General features: G+C 35.8%; 3 protein-coding genes across 3 annotated transcripts; all 3 read left to right on the forward strand.

The window, feature by feature from the left end:
- The first annotated feature begins 1933 nt into the window (after nucleotides 1-1933).
- LOC110878503 (phospholipase D delta) lies at nucleotides 1934-7387 on the forward strand. The gene is made up of 10 exons (XM_022126816.2): nucleotides 1934-3078; nucleotides 3722-3838; nucleotides 4214-4408; nucleotides 5107-5415; nucleotides 5493-5561; nucleotides 5652-5799; nucleotides 5963-6111; nucleotides 6253-6405; nucleotides 6567-6767; nucleotides 6845-7387. The coding sequence occupies exons 1-10, from the start codon at nucleotides 2164-2166 to the stop codon at nucleotides 7139-7141; spliced, it is 2553 nt and encodes an 850-aa protein (XP_021982508.1). The 5' UTR covers nucleotides 1934-2163; the 3' UTR covers nucleotides 7142-7387.
- A 1850-nt stretch (nucleotides 7388-9237) lies between these two features.
- Nucleotides 9238-11827, forward strand: LOC110878504 (ankyrin repeat domain-containing protein, chloroplastic). Its single transcript, XM_022126817.2, has 7 exons — nucleotides 9238-10120; nucleotides 10368-10444; nucleotides 10670-10768; nucleotides 10882-10980; nucleotides 11085-11183; nucleotides 11277-11375; nucleotides 11451-11827. The coding sequence occupies exons 1-7, from the start codon at nucleotides 9394-9396 to the stop codon at nucleotides 11568-11570; spliced, it is 1320 nt and encodes a 439-aa protein (XP_021982509.1). The 5' UTR covers nucleotides 9238-9393; the 3' UTR covers nucleotides 11571-11827.
- Nucleotides 11828-13137: 1310 nt separating this feature from the next.
- LOC110878502 (bifunctional nuclease 2) lies at nucleotides 13138-16484 on the forward strand. Its single transcript, XM_022126815.2, has 9 exons — nucleotides 13138-13447; nucleotides 14469-14684; nucleotides 14789-14835; nucleotides 14911-14967; nucleotides 15104-15169; nucleotides 15269-15337; nucleotides 15472-15581; nucleotides 15688-15779; nucleotides 16134-16484. The coding sequence occupies exons 1-9, from the start codon at nucleotides 13153-13155 to the stop codon at nucleotides 16178-16180; spliced, it is 999 nt and encodes a 332-aa protein (XP_021982507.1). The 5' UTR covers nucleotides 13138-13152; the 3' UTR covers nucleotides 16181-16484.
- Nucleotides 16485-23553: the final 7069 nt, after the last annotated feature.

Raw genomic sequence — 23553 nt, forward strand, 5'->3', positions numbered from 1 at the left:
GACTTTTAGTTTGTGTTGGCACCACTCAGTTAAATATTTACTAACTGGGTTTGTTTCTTATCCTACGTGGCACATACTTGACGCGGTGGACAGGGTTACGTGGCGAATGATCAGGTTTAACCCAAACACTAAACAGTCCCCAGTGTTCATCTTTGAAAACCTTCACCGACTACCGTGTAAACAACCATGAAACACCACTGTCCATCACCCAAACCCCTTTTATCGTCACCATCAACTACTACCATCCCACACTAACCTGTATCTACCTAACCCCAAACCACCATCCATATTCCAAGTTCACCCCTGCCTCTCTTCCATTCCAACATCAACAACCATCCCCACCATGTAAACATCGCTAACTGGCGGTTAGGAAGTGTCTACGCCGCCGACATCAACAACATAAACCAATAATTCAATCATTAAATCCGCATTTGAGTTGTTCAAATGGATTTGACTGAATAATGAACAGTGAATTCTTACCAGAAACTCCTACCATGTTCATCATCAGACCACCATTCTTACCATACCGACTGTCATTACACAAATCTGGGCAGGAAATCGTTACTCGGTGACGAAGACGAAGCGCAAATAACAAATGGAGACTTGTTTCATTACTCGGTTACACAGATCTGGGCCAGAAATCGTTACTGTGAGAAGACTTTGCGGTCGCCGGAGACCTGTTTTTCTTCCGACGAAGTGGGGTTTCCGGTGGAGAATTGTAAGCTTTGAGATTTGATCAAAAAGATGAAAATAGGTCATAAATTGACAGAATGATTGTGGGTTAAGTGCAAATTAAGATAAAGATTAGAGATTTAGTTACCCTTTAGGTTTTGAAGAATATAGGTGAGATAAAATGCAACCCAGATGAGAGATGATGAAATTAGGGTTTTTATTGGTCAATCTGTGTTATAAAGAAGGAGAATACACATAATCGCCACGTAATTATATTCAACTTAGCAAACCTGTGCCACGTCGAACAAAAATCAAACCCAGTTAGTGCAGATTTAATTGGGTGGTGCCATTGCAAACAAAAAGTCAAATTGAGGGTGCCAGGTGTCAAAATGTTAGTTGCGGGTGGCAACGGCCAAAGACCGATAATTGAAGGTGATAAAATCCAATAACCCTTAAAAAAAGCTTCCAAATCATTTGTTTGTATTATTAGTTAGAAATGAAAAAATAATTGATAAATATTATACTTAAACATATTCCAAAATGATAAAAAAATGTTAGATGATAATGTCTAACTGATTCAAATTTCTAAACTAGTGAACAAACTATTAAAACACTTAAACCCAAGTTTTTCCATACCATAAAACATATCCCAAATCATACAAACCACACATATTGTAACCAATAAAAGTTGTTTCAGTTTAAACAATTCAGTCAGTTTTAGTTACGCATAAACATCACTTAGATCTTTGTATTTGATTTTCTCTTGAACAACTTTATTTAAACACAACACTATAGATAATAAGGCTATAATGTATGAGATGACGCTCCCTCCACTGCAGCCAATAGCGTCCCATAATGATTATTAACATAGAGAAAGTGGTGGAACCCATGTTTTCAACCAATCTACTTTGTTTAAGTATTATTTCTCTCACTCTTCTTAATAAGAGGGTTTATGAGTGTTATTAGAATGAGGCAATGAAATTCTGTTTACGTGACGCAGACGTAACACTGAGCTGGCGTAATGAAACCCGAAAGGGCTCTATTCCATACATGTAACCTGATAAACAGTTAAGAGGACTCAGAAGTCTAATACAAAAAGTAGACTAAAGCAAATTACTTAAAGAAAAAAAAAGTAAGAAAAAAGGTAGAGCACCTTTGCTTAAAAACTTTACAAACAAGTTGCAAACAATCCAAACCTAAAGGTCTTCTTTTACAAATAAATACAGATAAGACACACATGATTGTCCATACGCATTGCTGTTACGCGGTCCCTACACCCTCAACTCAAAACCGCCATATCCGCCAGCTACCCCCAAAATCAAATACATTCTTCACACGAAACCCTAACACAAATCACCTCTCACATACACACACATATACATATACATACACGCTGTGTGAGTGTGTGTGTGTTTGTTCACACTTTCCGCCATTAATCAATCGAAAACGAGCGGTTCGTTGTCAACGATCTGGTGTTTTTGATCGGAAAAAATGGCGGAAGATTCATCACAGAGAGTTGTATACTTACACGGTGATCTACAGCTTCACATTATCGAAGCACGAAACTTACCTAACATGGATGTATTCACCGGTCACATCCGCCGTTGCGTAACGTTCGAGGCTTGCCGGAAGGATAACTCCTCCGGTGGAACCGTCAGCACGAAGCTCCGGTCCGGTGGCCGGAAAATAATTACGAGTGATCCGTACGTGAAGGTTTCGGTGCCGCAAGCTACAGTGGCGCGTACGCGCGTGTTGAAGAACTCGAAAAACCCTAGGTGGAACGAACGGTTTATTGTGCCATTAGCTCACGAGCTTGCTAACTTGGAGTTTCAAGTGAAGGATGATGACGTGTTCGGTGCTGATGTGTTAGGGACGGTTAAGATTCCGGCGGAGAAGATTGCCGCCGGTGACGTGATTTCCGGTTGGTTTCCGATGGAGAATTCGCGTAGGAAGGAGTCGGAGCTGCAAATCGAATTGAAGTTTATTCCGTGTGATAAGAATCCGCTTTACCAGCACGGTATTGCCGGTGATCCGGAACATAAAGGTGTTAGGAATACTTATTTTCCGGTGAGGAAAGGTTCTCAGGTGACGTTGTATCAGGATGCACATGTGAGGCCGGAGTGTAAGATGCCTGAGATTGAATTGGATGGGGGGAAGGTGTTTCGGCATGATTCGTGTTGGGAAGATATATGTTATGCTATTACAGAGGCTCATCATATGATATATATTGTTGGTTGGTCTGTTTTTCATAAGATTAAACTGATTAGAGAGCCGACTCGACCCCTGCCGAGAGGAGGGGACTTGACACTTGGTGAGTTGCTGAAGTATAAGTCCGAAGAAGGCGTTCGGGTTTTGTTGTTGGTTTGGGATGATAAGACATCCCATGATAAGTTCTTCATAAACACGGTGAGAACTTCGAATAAATGGTATAGTTTTACTTGCTAATTGCTTAAATTAAGTTTTGTTGTATGAAGTTAAAGTGTTAATTGGAAGGACTGTTATTTAGGGTTTTGATTTATGAGATGAGTAGGAATCAAGGGAGCTAGTAGATGATTGATGTGAAACAGGGCTTTTAGGACAGTAATTGAATTTCATTAGAGAGGGAAATACTGTGTATTAAAAGGGAAGTTCTTCTAGTTGATGATTATTTACTTTGTGAAGAGTTTCATAGAAAAAAGTCAGGAATTGTTGGAAGTTAGTTGAAACTAGAAAATTTGGAACTTATAGTGCTTCACTTAGCTTCATGGAACACTGGGGTTGTCAATGTGCATAGGAAGGCAATAAATTGGCTAGTCTAGTGCACATATGTGTTTCTAATAGGATGTGTAACACATGATACAGACTAAAGAAAAACACTCAGGCACTTTAACATCCTAACTGGATGAACTGTAAGCTCTTCATTACATTTTTGAGAATTTATTTAGCAAGATGTTCTGTTGAGCAGATTTAAGATATTACTTTTGCAAATAATTAAAAGTTGTAAAGAAAATGAAATGCTGGTGTGTAGAAATCTGTTTTCTTGATTATATCTATTGATAATTTGATGCAGACTGGAGTGATGGCAACTCATGATGAAGAGACAAGGAAGTTCTTCAAGCATTCTTCTGTGACGTGTGTGCTATCTCCTCGGTATGGAAGTAGCAAACTTAGCTTTTTTAAGCAACAGGCAAGTGCTTCTCTTTCCTCTCATGATTTTTGTACAGTATAATGTAATATCTATCTCTATGGTTTTTGTTTAGATTAATTGTTTCATTCCATGCGCACCATAACATATCAATATATCATGAAGAGTGACCAGGATGCCCTTTAATGTAATTTTCAGTCTACTTGGCATGTATTGTTTGCTTTCAAGGTTTGGTCATGTGTGTGAAACAGTTCTTTACACTGTATATATTGGATATAATTATCTAAACATTCTATGTTCTGATGTACTCATAGTATAACATGTACACATTAATCTGTTTAAGTACTTGTGAAAGATTGTGTACTGCGTGATACATTGGCGTTTGTTACTTTGCTTATCTTATTGATCATTTTTCAGGTTGTAGGGACCGCTTTTACACATCATCAGAAATGTGTTCTTGTAGATACACAGGCTGCTGGTAACAATAGAAAGGTTACATCATTTATAGGTGGTCTTGATCTCTGTGATGGCCGTTATGACACACCTGAGCATAGGTTATTTCACGATCTAGACACTGTTTTTCTTGACGATGTGCACCAGCCGACTTACCCGGTGAGTGAACCTTTTCACTTTGTTGCCCATGTTTTAATATTGTGTTGTTTGGTCACTTGATGCTACTCTATATTTTTTTTTCTGTATTGGTACTGTTAAATAGTTTTCTTGTTCTCTCCTCTCTTAACAAGAAACTAACTCATACACACCCTACCTGCACCTTTATACCAGGTGCACTTGAACCCTCAACCATTGTGCCTTTTTTTTCCTTTCTAATCTCAAAATATAAAAAGATAATATTGGAAAGGCTGAATTGTTGATCAAATATTCAATCAGTTAGACTAACAAACTTGTTTAGCCAACAAAAAATTTAGTTAAAATTTAATTGAGAACCGAATACACTTGGTTGATAGCAAAACTCATTGTCAATTTAAGGCAGCTGTTACCAGGGTATTTTGATGTAAAATATACGTATTTTTTTTTCCTAGTGTATCGCTATGTAGCATATAGGTACCTTATCACTATTTGTCGCTATTCACCATTAACAACTATGATTGAAGTTTGATGCATCAACTTATATGCATCTACTTTTGTAGCCTTGTGATTATGTTAAACCCAATCAAATAGGAACATACCTGTAACGGCGTACAGGTCCTCTTTGTATCCATCCTGCTAAATTGTTTTGATAATTTGATGTTAATCATATTTTTCCCACATATAATTCACTAATTTCAGCTTTTGTTTATCTAATAAATTAGGCAGGAACCAAGGCCCCGAGGCAGCCATGGCATGATTTGCACTGCAAGATTGACGGTCCAGCTGCATATGATGTACTGCTGAACTTTGAACAGCGTTGGAAAAAAGCGACCAAGTGGAGAGAATTTGCACTCCTTGCCAAAAAAATGACCCAATGGCAAGACGATGCACTGATTAAGATCGAGCGCATCTCATGGATCGTCAGTCCTAAATACCCTGTTCCAAAACATGGAGATTACACCATTGTTCCTGAAGATGAACCATTATTGCATGTTTCAAAGGAAGATCATCCAGATAACTGGCATGTGCAGGTTAGCACAAGTCATTTGCACCAACTGATATTTAATAAATGTAAGTTGATCTCATGAGTTTCTCTTACTTGCTACAGATCTTTCGGTCTATTGATTCTGGATCATTGAAGGGATTTCCCAAAACCTTTGATGTTTGTGAGACACAGGTTAATAATTGAAATCTTCTTCCTCTTCTCATCCTTTCTAAACACCTTTTGTGCTCAACTGTATACTTTATATTTTACTTGCTGCTGCAGAATCTTATTACTTCAAAGAGTCTCGTGATAGACAAAAGTATCCAGACAGCATATATCCAAGCCATCCGATCAGCTCAGCATTTCATTTATATTGAAAACCAGTATTTCATTGGATCATCATATGCATGGCCTTCATATAAAGATGCAGGTAATACTTGCATTTTTTTTTTCAAAACACAACATTATGTTTCAAGATACACATCAATCTACATGAGCCTCTCCAACTCAAAACATTATGATATTATTGTTTTACATTCTTTTTTTATTTGGCAACATATTTACAAATGTGGTGCTTTCTTTCCAATTATTAGGTGCTGATAATCTGATCCCAATGGAGTTAGCACTAAAAATTGTTAGTAAGATTAGAGCCGGTGAGAGGTTTGCAGTTTATGTCGTCATACCCATGTGGCCCGAGGGTGTTCCATCATCTGCTACTGTGCAAGAGATTCTCTATTGGCAGGTATTGCCATTTTTTAGCCTCCAAAGCTCACATATACTTGTACCATAAAGTAAAAACCTTTCTCAACATGAGTTTAAAAATGGGTTTATTTGGTTATTATGATTTTTCGTTGGTTATTGAACTTTGACATCTAACATGCAGAGCCAGACGATGGAAGCAATGTATCTCGTGATAGCACATGAAATCAAGGCCCTGCAGCTAGATGCACACCCTCAAGACTATTTGAATTTCTATTGTCTTGGCAAACGGGAAGAGTTGCCTACAGAAATGACCCAAGCACCTACAGATGACAGGGTATTCTCAAAATAATTAATTTTAACCTTTCTAGAATAAGTTTACCTTATGCTTGCTGTCCAAATCTTTTCTGAGGTTTCTTGCTTCGTTTTCGTGCCTTTTTAAATTGTTTACTTTTGAATGCTTCTTGATCTGCTTTGGTTTCTAATAATGTATTATAGGTCTCTGATTCACAAAAGTTCAACCGTTTTATGATATACGTGCATGCTAAAGGGATGATAGTGGATGATGAGTATGTAATAGTGGGATCTGCCAACATTAATCAAAGATCTTTGGCTGGTTCAAAAGACACAGAAATAGCCATGGGCTCATATCAGCCCCATCACACTTGGGCCGCAAAGAAACGACATCCACATGGACAGGTTTCAAGCTTTCTGATTTTCTTTGTTCTTTTAAAATCAATTTTAAAGAATTAGTTCAAAAAAGTGCTTTATTTCAGATCTATGGCTATAGAATGTCGTTGTGGGCGGAGCATCTTGGCTTGCTAGAGGAATGCTACAAGGATGCCAATACATTGGAGTGTGTGAAGAGGGTTAACGAAGTAGCTGAAGATAACTGGAAACGATACACAGCGGATGAGTTTACAAAGCTGCAGGGTCATATCCTCAAGTATCCTTTAGAAATTGACGCAAATGGGAACGTGCGTTCATTGCCTGAGTATGAGAATTTCCCGGATCTTGGTGGTAAAATAATCGGGGCTCACTCGACTACGCTTCCCGACATTTTAACCACATGAGTCTGTCTCCGACTCTATTCTTTATGTTCATAGGTTCCAAATGAAAAGAAAACGCGTGTATTACTCAGTTATCGAGGTTTTTAAGCATTGAGCAGGTAGGGGGTGAATAGATGTGCCATTTTGTTGTACATTACGTGAGTAGCGTGTGTTTTGAATTGTTAAAATGGTTATTGTTTTGCTACGTTTTGTTTTTTGGTTGAAGTTTATGGTGGCTACTCTAATAAAGCGTGTTTTGGTTTTGTTTCACATACCCTCTTTAAATATCATGATATGTAATGTGTTGATATTGAAACGTAACTATGCAATATATTTTATAAAACTATGTTATCTACACAAAAGAAACAAAAGAAGAAAACAAAGGCAAGCATTTCCATCAAGTTTTTTTTAGTATTAAAATGCTCTGTCGCTATGGTAAAAGTATAAAACAAATAAAAAAAACACAATTTGAAAGAAGCGTAGTAAAGGGTCGTAGGATAACATGACTTCAAACTCTTTAGTACATTGGAAATGGTTTATGTTTGGAAGAAGCGTATGAAAGAGTTGTAGGATAACATGACTTCAAACTCTTTATTACATTTTCTTTCGATAATGATGAAAACTTTCCTTACCATCATCATGGAGCCAACAATGATGACTCATCTTTTCTCAACGAAGATTAGTAGGCTTGATTTTTTATTCTATATTTGTGAATTACGGTGATGTAGGTTGTAAGATTCGTTATTTTTGACTACTTAACATATCATCGATGAAAAAAAACATAAATTGTTATATTCTTTAGTTTTGTACCACACAAGAATTATTATATTATTTGCATGCTGCGTTTGTTTATTCATATCGTCGTATGTAAATTTGTGTGTTTTTTCTTTTTAAATTGTAAAGCTAAAAAAAATTCATCGGATTTGATAAAAAAACTTTAAACATCAAACCTGTGTCTTTGTAAACCAATGAATCGAACTTAGAAGTTCGACACACAAGTGTAAAGTGGGTACACACACCAATATTTTACACTATTTGTTTGTTGTATTCAAACAATTCATCTTCTATTTTTTATTCATTTGAAGTGTGAGTTAATAAAGAAAAATTAATAAACAATACATGTGAGATCACAAAATCAATCACTATATGATTAAGGTTCCAAACGATGATTTAATCAATATGAAACCACAAATGTAAGTTACATAATTCAATCTTTCTGTGTAAACAAAATAGATGTTTTTCTGAAGTTAAGAATAAACAAATTCAATCTTTAGTTCAAACTTCAAAGTCAAAACACTATGAAGTCACAAACGAGCAAACAAACAGATTCAATCTTTCTAATGACTCAAAATTAATTAAAAACCTATGAAATTACAAACATACAAACACTCAATCATTGGCAGATGTTGGTTCAATGGTTATGAATCAAAAATTCTCTCTTTAAAACTATGAAATCTCTCTTTAAAACTATGAAATCCTCAAAATCTTTAGTTCAAAGTCAAAACACTATGAAGTCACAAACGAGCAAACAAACAGATTCAATCTTTCTAATTTCTAATGACTTAAAATTAATTAAAAAACTATGAAATTACAAACATACAAACACTTGATCATTGGCAGATGTTGGTTCAATGGTTATTGGTCAAAAATTCTCTCTTTAAAACTATGAAATCCTCAAAATTAGATAAGGTCGATTCAATCAGTCATCGAAATATCTATTCAGTGATGGCGTCAAGGGCCCGTTATAATCGACTTCAAAGAAATCATCAAAATTGGTTTTAATGACGCTGGCGGGAAGTCGATCGATTCTAGAGTTTAGCGATGGCGTGATTCAAAGGGGGTAGAAGATATGGATGATGGCAACATCAGATATGGATGACGGTGATGGCTTGTTGAAGATGAAAGGGCATTGATTCAAGTATTCAACAAAAAAGTTGGGGGAAAGTTCTTCAAAAATTCCACTTCTTTTATTTGTTAATAAAAATAAAAGGTAAACATCAAAACACCAGTTTAATAAATAGTTTTGAGAGAACACTAAAATAGTAAATATTTATTTTCATTAACACTAGTATGGAAAAAAACTCTAAAAAATTATGTTTCTAAAACTTACTCAAGGGTCTAGTGGTCTACTAAACACACACACCCTAGCCTATCTCCCACAAAACGGTCAGTCAGACTCCGATATCTTAACCCGATTACTCCAACCCACCACATCTTCAACTCACATCCCCTTTCCTCACCGGCACCATATTCCACCGGCGCCGGAGAGCAAAACGATGTCCTTATTAACCCCCCAACTCCACCAACCCCCAACCGCTTTCTCTCTCCTCACCACCACCACCACCTCCTCTCTCTCTCACTACAAAACCCCATCATTCTTCTTCCGTAAACCCACCTTCTCACCCCTAAAATTCTCCAACAACAACGACTCATACGAAGAAGACGACGACGACGAACACGTAATCGGAGACTGTTTAGTTTTCGAAGAAGGTATATTCGAAGACCCTTACATTCAACCCGAAATTCACCTTCAGGATTCAAAACCCATGAAACAAAAAGTGTACACTAGTAGTAAGAATAAGAATAAGGTTGAGGTGAAGCCTGAGGATTTAATTCCGGCGAATTGGAAAGATGTTCAAGCGGAAATTAATATTACAAAAAAAGAACGGAGGAAAATGGCACAGGAAATGGAGTTTGGGAGCAGGTTACAGAGGAGGAAACAGGGGTTGGAACCGATACCAATGGGGTACGCGAGTGCGAAAGAGTATAAAGCTGCAAAGTTGAGGGAGTTGAAGCCACTTGTGTTGGATAATCCTGAGTCTTTGGAGGAAGATGAAGGTGAAAAAGATGGGAGTGATGAGGGTGGGGGAATTAGGGGGGTTGGGGATAGTAGAGTGGCGCCGAGGAACCCGAAAATGGCGGTGTATGGGCGCGGTTTGGATGATATTTCGCAGTTTTTGAATTCGGGGTTGTATGATCCTGAGGCTGCTAAGGATCCTGATGGTGAGTTTTGTTTTGTCGGTATTGAAATTAGTGAGAATGAATTTTATTTTTTGTGATTGTTTTGGAATCTGATTGATGAAAATGGTTTAGAATTAATGAGATGGTTTTTAGGATTGATGTGAATGTTTTTGTGAATATAGTTGCGATGTTGCATACGCCTTTTTTTTGAAGAAAATTGGTTCTTTTTTTGTTTTTGGATCTCGTGACTTTGGATTTGATATGATTGTGTTGTTATAATTTTGTCTAGGTCCTCGTAAGCTGTTTACGAAGGACGAGAAGTTCCTTATGAATAAACGGGTTCCTGATTTAGCAGCTGCCACCTCAGTAAGTTCATCGTTACATGTTAATTGTTAGTATTTTTAGATATGTAGAAAATTTAGGGATTTTGTTGACTCAGTTTTATTCAAAAAATGTATTCTTTAGTTAAACTTAAGATAACGAACAATTAACTAAATTGAAAATTTAATCTGAAAATAAAAAAATGTTGCAGTGTCCATGGAATGGAGGGAATATTATATTTTGACCTTTTGTTGTTGACTTTCTGAACAGGGAAAATGGCAACCTTTACACACTATTGCTGCATCAGGAGAATTTTACCTTGTTGACGCTATGATGAGATACAATGCGGATATTAACATCCCTAACGAGGTTAATGTTTCTCCTTTTCCAGTTATCGTCTATTTCTCAAATTGAAATAATGTGAATTTACCGTCTCCACATCCTGATACTGGTCTTAGCTTTCATTCGTGATCGTTTTGCAGGAGGGACTTACTGCAATTCACAAAGCAATACTTGGAAAAAAGCACGCTATTTGCAACTATCTACTAAGAAATTCAGCCAATCCATTTGTTCGTGACAAAGTAAGCATAAACCTGTTTCTGAAAGCTGGGTTATATCGCTTTGTGTAGAGGAATAGTGTATCATACAGAATTGTGATATGGTATGATTTTTTTAACGACAACAGGACGGTGCTACCCTTATGCATTATGCTGTACGCACTGCATCAACTCAAATGATAAAAGTCCTACTACTATATAACGTGGATATAAACCTTCCGGACAACGTATGTTGAAGTATCTACGCTCTATGTTACTTTATGTTCATCATCCTGGCTTGTTGTCATTCGTTTCGGATGTCTTTGTTTTGTTTATTACAGGACGGGTGGACCCCACTGCATCTAGCTGTCCAAGCCCGTAGAACTGATGTGGTTAGGCTTCTCCTGATCAAGCAAGCCGATAAGACCCTAAAAAATCAAGTACTCTCTATCTCTCTCTCTCTCTCTCGAAACTTCTTTTACCTTTTGGATTGACATTTTTTGTGATGGCAATAGGATGGGTTGACCCCACTGGATCTTTGCCTTTATAGTGGAAGAGACGCACGGACATATGAGATGATCAGGCTGCTAAAACTTCCACCCAAACCGCGTAAACATGCTCAACTTATGGAATAGGAGCTTTTGTTATGACAGCATCATGCATGGGTTCATGGCCATCAAGCAGTAGTTCAATTGGCGGACACTAACAACTTGTTTATAAGGGCCCAAGTTGTTGGGAGCTGAGATGGCCAGTCTGGGAGGGGTAGGCTATGTATTGCAAGCATATATCGATTGGTCTAACTGCTGTTTGCATCTGAGCCGTATCTATATAGCATGTTTCTTATGTATCTTGCAATTACTTGGCATTGTTTATAAAAATTTCATGTTGTTCATATTGGTTGGTTCCTACTTCAATCACTATAAAGACTCAAGGCACACGCCCAAGATGTGTTGTAGGTTGGTTTAGAAGGTTTTTATTTTTGCTGGTTGAGGTCGTTTGAAACCAGCTTTTAGCTTTGGCCGTTCTCAGGGCCGACCCAGAGCAAGTGCTAGGTGGCGACCGCTCTGGGTCCAATTCGAAATAGGGCCCGAATTTAAAAAAAAAAATTATATATATATATAAACATCTGTATCATGAAAATAATATAAAGAAAATATATGTTATACAACCGAAAGCAAAGAAAAAGCAAATAAAAATGGGCCAATAGACAACAAGTCAGGTTTAAAATACCTTTGTCATGAACCATTTTAAATGTTTGTTTACAATTTACAAAAGGTGTTTTTAAACCATATAAATCGAAATACTATATGAAAAATCAAGAATGTATCAAACGACATCGCACGTTTCTTCAAATGGTGAGTGGGTCTCAAATGGTGAGTGGGTCACATGTAAAGACCGATATATCAAATTAGCAATTATGATTTATGCTAGGAATTAGTCTTTTTGAGATATATTTTTTTTAAAGTAGCATTTTGACTTTCTAATCATGTAGGTTGCAGAACATCTAAGGATATCATAAGTAACTAATACCTGTCTAAACACCATAAGTTAGGTAAAAAAATGAGATATCTCGACAAAAAAGTAATTTTACATACATTTTTAGAAATAACAAGTGTTAAAACACACAAAGTAATTTTACATACATTTTAAGAAATAACACATAGTAAAATCCTTTAAAGCGTTCAAACCCCTTAAAATCCCTAAAATGGCCCTCTATTTTACCAAAAAAATTCATCTATCCGACGAACAAAAGTTAAGAGATTACATACTCTATAAAGGCAAGACAAACCATTACAAGAATTAATAAATTGTGTAACTTACATACTTAATCCTTTGGCTATCTAAGTTTTCTTTTTAGCTCTTTGGCAAATTGAATCAAGCGAACCAGGTCGATTTTTAATTAAGCATAGCTCAAGTTTAAAACTCCAACTTGATTTTAATTTCGAGTCGACTTAGCTAGCTCGGTTAATGTTATGTCGCAAACTAGTTTAAAAATCTACAAAAGAAAATCGTAAAAATAAGTAAAATAACAATTCACCATTTCAACTAAAAAATCATTAAAACCCTACAATTTTCCTTCAAAAACAACTTTTTTGGATAAATCACTAAAATCCTACAATTTTCCTTCAAAAACAACTTTTTTGGATAAAGACGATATCTTCCAAACGACGACGTTTCATAAACATTTTCAATCTTTTATAATATAAACACGCCTATATGCACCCTCGTTTCTACCTCACCTACACCGGAATCTCTCTTTGCATAATGCTCCGACTTCAATTCTGTGCTCGGATCTTCACCGGCGACTTCTCCGATCATCAAACATTATTCGCTAATCACCTCCGACGATCGCCGTTTTCGATTTCGTTTTCCACTTCTCAACTGAAGCATTATCGTCGCCGATCGTTGAAACCGATTGTTATATCTTGTAATTATTCTCGTGATAGAAGATCTGGAGACTACGACTATGAAGACAGTGATGATTACTTGGAAGCTGCTGTTCTCATGACAGGTATATCACTGTTAGTTTGTTAAATGTTGTGATTGTGTTTGATGATGCTTTAGGTTTATTTGCTGTTAGTAGATTGTTGCAGTTTGAAGTTAAATTGTTTAAGATCAGGTGTTGTAGATTGTTGAAGTTTTAAGTTGATTTGTTTGAGATTAGGTGTTGTAACTTGCTGTTCTCATGATAGGTGTGTTACTGTTACTTTGTTAAATGTTATGATTGTGTTTGATAATGCTTTAGGTTAATTTATGAGCATCAGGTGTTGTAGATTGTTGAAGTTTGGAGTTATCTGTTTAAGATCAGGTGTTGTGAATTGCTGTTCTCATGAGAGTTTTATTACTGTTACTTTGTTAAATGTTGTGATTGTGTTTAATAATACATTAGGTTTACTAGCATCAGGTGTTGTAGATTGTTGAAGTTTGAAGTTAATTTGTTTAAGATTAGGTATTGTAAATTGCTGTTCTCAACTTCTCATGATAGGTGTATTATTGCTACTTTTGTTAAATGTTATGATTGTGTCCAATCTTGCTTTAGGTTTATTAGCATTAGGTGTTGTAAATTGTTGAAGTTTGAAGTTATTCTGTTTGAGATGAGGTCGTTGATTTTAGTGATTAGTTTTGTAGGTTGTGGTATGTATAGCGGTCTGAGAATTTGTGTTTTAGGTGCAACTGTGCAAGTGAATTTGTTGTTCATAAAAGGTGTTTGGATGATTGGATCTTGTATAATTTCGGTATTGTATTCTATGTGTAAACTGTTGAATGTATGCATCATTTACTGATTTTTCATTACTGTACACATCCTCTTGTTTTATTACTATTGGTAATGGTAATGGTAATTGATTCTGAAAGGTAGCGGATATTTTAATTCTTATTTTTGCAACAATAGTGGCTTACAATGTGACAACAACAGTTGGCAATATGATCTCATATATGTTATTAGCAAGTCCTTGGTGAAACACTGCTACAAATGCAAATGTGCTCTCTGTTCCTTGTTATATCATAAGGAATGTGATTTTTTTTTCGTGCAGAAACTCTCTTGCACCATCAGATGCGTATACAAGGATATCAAGAGGTGATGAAATGGCAACCCACTAAGAACTTTTTCCCCTTATCGGGTCAGGGTAAAGGTTCTAGAAACATCCCAACAATTGGACCAGAGCTTCTTAGCCAGTTTCGAAGTCCCACCATATTTCTTAAGATTTCTTGCGATTGTGATGGAGACTATCTGCTACCAATTATTGTAGGTAAATATAGAATTACTTATGTAACATTTTTCACTCTCATTTTACATATTAGCACTGGATCTGTTGATTGCAATAAAACTTGACATTAATATTCATATCTGCAGGGGAATATGCAGTTGAAAAGCTTATAAGCTCCTCTCTGGAAGATGAGGTTTAGGTTGTTAATTATCAAAGAGGGTACGTTCAATCTAGCAATCGTATTAATTCGTTTTCTGTGCTGCTGCAGGGAACCCCAAACCATTTTCAGCTTGTGAGAAATATTGTTGGGAAACTTGGCTATGAAGTAAGGAGATGTTCTTAGCATGTATTTAACCAGAGTTGACTAATATTTTCATTTTGAAAATTCGTCATCAGCCTTGCGATGTATGTACATATTTTTAACGTCACCTTTGTTCTTCTCTCTTATTTTGTTATTTCAGGTGAAACTGGTACAAATAACAGAAAGAGTGGGTAATATTTACATGGCAAATATACGTTTTCACAAGGTAAACGAAGAATGTATCACATAGCTACGTCTGAACATGAAGTAATGCAATATATTATTCATTTCTTTTAACGTTGATCGGATTTCTTCTAACTTGCAGCCCGGCAAAGAAGATATTAGAGTGGATGCTCGTCCTTCAGATGCCATAAATGTTGCTAAACGATGCAGAGTAACTAAACACATCTCTACTTTCTTTTATTGCTATTTTGTTTTTCTCGTTGGTTCACTTGCACACAATTTTGTAAGTTTACTTGATTTGTATATAATTCTTGTATCATCGACTGACCATCACTGTTTATGCAGGCACCAATTTATGTAAGCAAACAAATTGTCTTGGCTGATGCTATTAAGATCGTTTACAAGACGGGGAAATTGCCTGGTAGAAAACCTACATATGACGTATATTTGGACAGGTGTCACCTCCACCTTTTTCTCAATGTTTATTAAGTTATTCTTCCATAACGCAATCCCCCAAAATACCCTTTTATGTCACTAAGCTGGAATTAATGCATTTAACAGTGCCATAGATGGTCCAGATGAACTCTCTGAGGAGCTTGATTTAGTTACAAAAATGAATCTTGCTGTCAAGGAAGAAAGATACAGTGATGCAGGTACTTAAGGGTGTGTTTTCGGGTTTAGTCAATGGAGGGTAATCGATTTTAGGGGTGCAATTCCTGACCTGACATGAAAATAATCAGGTTTTGAGTTGTATTTCGAACCTGTTCAATAAACAGGTCTTGTTCAAGTTGATCTGTTTAACCCGTTTAATTAAACAGGTCGACCTGTCAACCTGTTTAAAGTTCGAATACAAAAATAAATATATATAGTTAAAAAGGTTTACTGCCAAACCGTTTATGACATATTCCATTACTTCTAAAACCATAATTCTAACATAATTGTGAGAAGATTTGAATTGTAACATTGGAAAGACCCCGGTATGTGATATTTGTAGCTGTTTCCTGCAGCCATGTGGCGGGACAAACTTCTAGACCTACGCTCACCAGATAAATGAATATGCTATGAAATTCCTTTGTACCTGAATGCAACTTTCAGCCATTTAACGAAGATCATTGGCGGATGTATTTCAGTGTCTCACTGACAAAGTAACACAACTGCAAATATTCTTGTATGTACAGAATTGACGCCCCTTGAAAACATTGTTCGTGTGGAATTGTATGTGATTACCGATTGGTCCCATAAACCGAGTCATGGTAATTATGAAATCAGTGATCCTTGATGTATCTTTCAGAATGTGTTCTGATGTAAAAACCAGTTTTTGATTTCAAAATCATTTGGATGGTTTTTGAAGTGGGCAATGCTGTATTTAACTTTTCAACTTTTATAAATTGTCTTTGTTAGTTATTACCTATGAGCAACGTTCTGGAAGCTGGACATTCAACCGGTCATCCTATCGGTTCACTGGATTAACTCGTCATAAAAAATTGGATGATTCTTTTTTTTTTTTTTTTTTTTTTTTTTTTTTTCTGAAATGATTTGTTATATGCGAAACCATTCAAAACTATGGAGTTATGTTAAAAAAAGGGAAATTGGATTTTAATAATCTTACCTAGAGGTGGTTTGCCATTGAGAGTCCCACCTATGAATAATCCTACAGGCAGGCGGCAGCCTTACCTTTGAAAAAAATTAACAGAGTTAAATTTTTTTTTTCCGAATTACAAATAATGTTTTACGGATTTTGATTTGAACGAGCATACGAGTCGATTGATGTAAAACTTACCTCGAAACGGTGCTTAAAACGGCTTGATTTTTGTTAATTGGAAGTTTAAACACCCGAATTGAAGCAACGTTTCCTCGTTTAGAGCACTGTTTCGAGGTAAGTTTTACATTAATCAACTCATATCCTTGTTCTGAAGAGGTGCAAACGAGCCGAGCTACTCGCGAGCTACTCGAGCTCGACTCGAAAAAAAGCTCGAACGAGCCGAGCTTAAACGAGCTCGAGCTCGAGCCCGAGCCTAAAAACAAGCTCGTTTACTAAACGAGCCCGAGCCCGAGCTTTGCTTAGCGAGCTCGAGCCGGCTCGCGAGCCTAATCGAGCTTTCTGTTTGAATATTTTTATTAATATATAAAACATATATTTATACAATAATAATTACCATTTATATAAACATAAAAAATAACTAAATTAATATAAATTAATTAATAAATACTAAACGAGTCGAGCCCGAGCCGAGCTCGAGCTTCAGAAATAAAGCTTGAATCGAGCCGAGCTCGATCTCGAGCTTCCATATGTTAAACAAGCTCGAGCCTGGTTGAGCTCGGGCTCGGCTCGGCTCGTTTACACCCCTAGTTCTGATCAAAAGCCTTAAACATCAGTTTGTAATTCGAAAGAAAACTTAACTCCGTTAAGTTTTTTAACTAAGGATTGTTGAAGGCAAAATAGTTAAAAGGTGGGACTGCCAGTGTGATCATTCAAAGGCGAGATCGGTAAGGGCTAATAACGTCTACCTGAGATTATTAGAATTCAATTTCCCGTTAAAAAATCATTAAAAACTTTTTCCCTTTACATTCCATTAACAAAATTTCTGGCGGCTGTATAGAATCAAGGCAATCAAGATCTTAAGAAAATGATAAACATATTCATATTATATATTCAAAGGTGGGACTGCTAGTGTGATTATTCAAAGGTGAGATCGGTAACGACTAATGACGTTTACCTAGGATTATTAGAATCCAATTTCCCATTAAAAAATCATTAAAAACATTTTCCTTTACATTCCATAAACAAAATTTCTGGCTGTATAGAATCGAGGCAATCAAGATCTTAAGAAAATTATAAATATGTCCATATTTCTCATTCTAGCAGCCCCTTATATATTATATATTATATATTCTTATAAAACTTAAAACAAATGAGGGTTCATTTTACAAGAAGGGTCCTTTTTTCACCTACTATACAACCCTTATACTTTTAAAAATTACATTTTTAATCTCTATACTATTATTTCATTATACAAACCCTCACAAGTCTTTGGCATTTACAAAAATGGTCCTCCTTTTTCCACCTATTATACAAGCCCTCAACTTTTAAAAATTACATACTTAACCCTACACTATACTTCATTTTACAACTCCATAACTTTTGAAAATTGCAATTTTTATCTAACCCAAACTAATCCCTACATAGTTAACTAAATTTTCATTCACTAATTTCTTTTTTTAAAATCTAATTTTTCGTTGTACTTAAAAAATTTGTAAAATATCATGTTGACTCACTCGACTTTAAAGTTCCAAGTTTACCCCTTTTGTTCCTTTACCTATAAAAAAAACTATTTTTTACGTGCGCATTTTTATGTATGTGTTGGTATAAATTCGAGTTGGTCTGTATTTCAACGTAAAGTCTTTTTGGAAACAAGTCAGGTCAAAGATAATACATGTTCGTCTTTATTTTATGTCCTTTTCTAGTTGGTCTACGTTTCACCGTAAATTTAGTTCTAAATCAAATGGGGTCAACTACATATGTTCTCATTCGACAGTATAAATTCGAGTTACTCTTCGTTTCAGCCCTGTTGCAATGCCAACCCTTGTTTACACATGTCAGTTTTCCCACGTTTTATGCGTTTTTTCTTACATTTTTTATGTATGAGTCGAGTCACATATAAATACGTTATGATTGTATAGTATAAATTTGATTACGGTACATTTTGATCCAACCGCAATGCTACTGAGTTAAATCAGGTATATATGTCAAATCACATGTTTTCATATGGTTAACACATTACATAACACTTGAACCAATCCGTTCGATTTTTGCAACGTACCAGCACGACAACGCGCGCGAGTCTAATTACTAGTATATCTTAAAGAGGAATGTTGGTGACATTCCTCTTTAAGCCGCCTAACTTTTTCAAATATCATGTTTAACCTCTTTTAGCCTCTTATCTTTAGGTAATTTCGTTTTTTACCCTCTTAGCCCCTTAAGTTTAAGAAATATAATTTTTAACTCATGTAGGATCGTTGTGTGACCCAAACGAGTCGTTTAGAAGAGATCTCGTCCAATACAAAAGGCGGAAACAGACGTATCGGAGTTATTTCAGCTGGATTATACTTAGAATCACTTTAAATGTCTCTAGTATTGATTTCCCAACGTTTTACAAGCCTGGAGACACTTCGGCAGAGCTTCGCTACCGGAATCAGAAGTTACCAATGAAATGATCAAGACACCTATTTATAGGCCACCCATTTCGCATGGAATGGACATGCCCGATTCACACGAAATGGCATTTCGTGCGAACTGGCCTTACCAGTTCGTGCGAAATGGCTCCACCCTACATGTTTTTTGTTTTTCTCGTTATACGTGACTTGATCTATCATTCTAGTTACAAGACTCGATACAAGACGAAGTCGACAGACATATGCACCAACAGACTCCCCCTTGGATGTTGACGAAGTCTTCGGTGTCGAGTCTTTAGTATGACAAGTCTTCAGTCTTTATCAGTATTTTCGCTCTCTCTAAAGTGTCTGACATTGTAAGCGTCCTCAATCTTCTCTCTTCTCTTTATTAGCATCAACAGCTAACCTCCCCCTTGGATGTTAAACTAATAAACTTCAATCTCCTCTTTCTCTCACTCATCAGCAACATCAGCTTCTGTCTTGATCACAGATTCTAGGATCACAAACTGGCTCTACTGTCTTCAGACTCCCCTTTGCTAGTAGACCCCCCCTTAAATTGTTCCGGGATCGCAATCTGACAAAGCTCTCATTCTAGAATCATAACCTGGCTTCAAACTCTGCTCAGGCTTAGACACGGGGACCTGCATAACACTCTACCTCAAAATAAATTTCACAAATTATTAAGATTTGACAAATTTAGAATCTCTGCTTACCACTTGTATGTGAAACATTCAAATTTGACATTTTCATTAATTTGAAACCATTTAAACATTTCGAAATCTTTTCTCATTTCAAACAGACTCTCCCAAACCTGTTGTTCATCATGTTTAGCACTCAGAATTTTGAAAATCAGTTTTTCAACATCAGTTGTCGAAAATAAGATGAAATAAAATCTTTTTGAATTTTTCAAAAACTTTATACTAAAAAACATTCTTTTTGGATTTTGTTTTTAATGAAAAGCAATAAAGAAATATTTACATACAATATTTCTGTGAGTTTGTGTAAGAGGATCATATCAGTTTTTGAGACACATCACTAACACCGTTGAGCTTTAAACACTTTAAGTTCTAAACAATTCACTTAGATTGTCAATATACTGATCCACTTAAATTTTCACACAAAGTTCAACTGTTTCGAGATACGAGAATTAATGTTTTAAGCACTTAAACTTATTCACGTGTCCCACCTCAGAATATACTCCCGTATCCAGATTCCTATATTCAGCCTTACAGGTGAATGTACACTAATGATATCTGTAAACGGGTAATGCGAGACCATGAGAGCTCAGGTTAGAACTTCCGTTCAGACAAAGAGATGATGGCTCGTCTTTAGGTGTGTCCCGTTTGGGGATCTTTTCTTCAACACACATGATTAGCATTTTTCAATGTTTCATCATTTTTTATGCTGAGGGTAAGCTTTATGATTAAAGCAGTGCAAAGCATTATACGAGGACTAGGCTATTGCTCCCGCAAAATCAGAAGTCCTGGTATAATACCCCAGATATCATCACGCACAAAGACCTAGTATGTCAGAAATAGAAAATCTTTCAAACAAGATTTCGGGGGTTACCCATATATCCGAGAGATGTTCCCCACGAGATAAGTAAGTATTTAATATTTAGGTTTATATCTCGAAAACAATCTACTGAATGAGTAAAAACCTACTGGCATATCGTCAGTGAGATCGTTTATCACATTTGACTTTCCAAATCTTTAGCGTGTTGTGATAGTCCACTGATGTACTATCATTTCCTCTTTTTCACAACAAAACTCATTTTTGATTTTTTCAATGTTTTTGGATTTTGAGATTTTATCATGTTTTTGGATTTTTCAAATATTCGAAATTTCTAAAATTTTTACTCCCCCTAAAATCAAAAATATGTTTCAATTTTTGATTTTTCAAGGAAAATTTGAAAACAAACTGTACAAACAAACTGACAAACTGATTTGAATTGCTTCAATTCTCCATCCACTTGGCTTAAACAATCAGAACTCCCCCTGACAACAAACTATTTTCCCATTATGATTTCAAAACACTTAAGTTTGTTTTAATCAAAATGGTTTTTCCGGAAAATAAGTTTTGTTGATTTCACTTGTAAAATCGGGGATAAACTTCATCATTTTGTTTTTTCAACCATTTTGTATGAAAGTTAAATCAAGTTCAACTTAATGATCTTGATTAACCACTTGTAGGTGGAAACCCCCTTATCAACCACTTGTAGGTTCACTTATCAACCATACCATTTGTAAATTGAAATATGACAATTTTAAATTTTGAAGAAAGATGCTGATTCATGCTCCACGATTACCAACTTGGGAGCTCCGGCAAGTCAGGATTTTTACATATGGAATACAGACACCTAAGCCTGACTAGCTTTGGGTGTAAACTTTTCAATTTCACTTGGGGTTTGAACATTCATTTTTCGCTTCATAAAATTCTTTTACCCCTTTTTCCTTACCATCGACCATTCTTCCAAAAATATGTTTCACTTTGCCATTGAAAGCCTTTTCGACATCAAATTCTTTCTTTTCAGAATAGAATTGATTCGAAATCTCCACTTTTCCAACTTTTGATTTTAAATTTTTCAGCCCGCAATGGTGGAAAGTTGACGTCATCCATTGGCGGAACTGACTTTTCACTTTTTGGCTCAACTTGTGGCTCCTCTGACTTTGACGAATCAGATTCATCGCTAGATTTAACATCTGTTTTCTTAGCAACCCATGTTTGGTTGTTAAGATTCACCCTTCTTTTGTAAATTTTTTTTGAACTCTCACCAACTTCAAGTGTAGAATTTTTAAACACTTTGAATTTTTCAGTTGGTGGTTCAGTTTTATCAACAATCTTTTCTTTGAGTTTAGAAACAACTTCCTGTTTTATGTTGGTTGCCTTTGGATAGCTCCAGGCGATGTGACCAACTTCTTGACATCGGTAACAGGTTCTTGTCTCCCTTTTCTGATTAGCTCCATTCTTTTCGAACTTTTGCTTTTCTGTAAAGAACTCTTTGTTCGATTGTTTCCAGAATGAGCTCTTTTCTTCTTCTTCTTCTTCAGAACTTGACCCTGAAACAAATATTGTTTTTGTTTTAGAAATTTTCTCATTTTTATAATTTTCGGGTGGAATAAAGCCTAAACCTTTCTTTTTAAAATTACTGTTATGGTTTGGTTTCTTTTGAAAACCAGAACCAGAACTGTAACCCTTTTTCTTGTTCAATCTTTGTTGCACTCTTGAAGTGTATTTTTTAGGTTTTTCAGTAAGATTTACATCTTTTATTTCAGAAATATTAATTTCTATTAATTTGAAAACCTTTTTAATCTTTTCAATTTAAACACTTCTTATTGGAAATTGCTCATCAGAATATAATTTGTCTGAATCATTCAAAGTATATGCCACTTTGATTGGTTCATCATTCAAATTATTTTTTGATAACATAAATTCTTTATTGTAAACTGTTTTGACCGATGATTTTAGACTGTCAACTGATGAACTCGAACTCTCGGATTCGGATTTTGACTCTGACTCCTCATCTTTATCCAACACCTGATCGACCACTTTCTTTATTAACTCAGACTCATGATCAGTGTCAGACTATGTGAATGTGACGTCAATGTTGTCTGGTAAACCATCAGTTGTTTCGGACTTTAACTTTATATTGACTGCCTTTTTGACTTGTTCCTCATTTGGTTTTCTGGGAGAATAATCTTCCCATATCGGAGGCGGACACTTGTTATAACTGACACTTTGTTTCTTACCAGTATCCTTCTCTTATGTCTTCTTATCTTGAAAAGCTTCAAAACCTGCAATTGTTGGATAAATTCTGTCAATCAAATAATCAGAACTTGAGTAACTTAGCAACAATCGTCTAATTCTTTCATTTTCAATCTTTTCAGTCTCCAATTCCTTCTTCAACTCTGCATACTCTTCAATATAATGATTGATGGTCTTCTGTTTAGTCATCATTGTTGCATTCATCATTGTCAAAGCATCTTCCCTTTCAGAGTTTGTCTTTTCCAAACTATTCACCATTCTGTTCAACATATCATACGACTCTTTCACGTACTTAACATCGAACAATAGTTTTTCTTTCATCTCATTGAGCTCATTATACTTCTTGTCTTTCTCTTCACAATGTTTGCATGGTTCCAAACATTTCAGACAAGGTTTAATGACCTCTACAATCTTTTCAACAACTTTGACCTCTTTACTCTGTTCTTCCTTCTCTTCTTGAGCAACATTTTCACAGTTTACTTCTTTCTT

Source organism: Helianthus annuus, chromosome 9, assembly GCF_002127325.2.
Source record: "Helianthus annuus cultivar XRQ/B chromosome 9, HanXRQr2.0-SUNRISE, whole genome shotgun sequence".
In the NCBI taxonomy this organism is placed as follows: domain Eukaryota; kingdom Viridiplantae; phylum Streptophyta; class Magnoliopsida; order Asterales; family Asteraceae; genus Helianthus; species Helianthus annuus.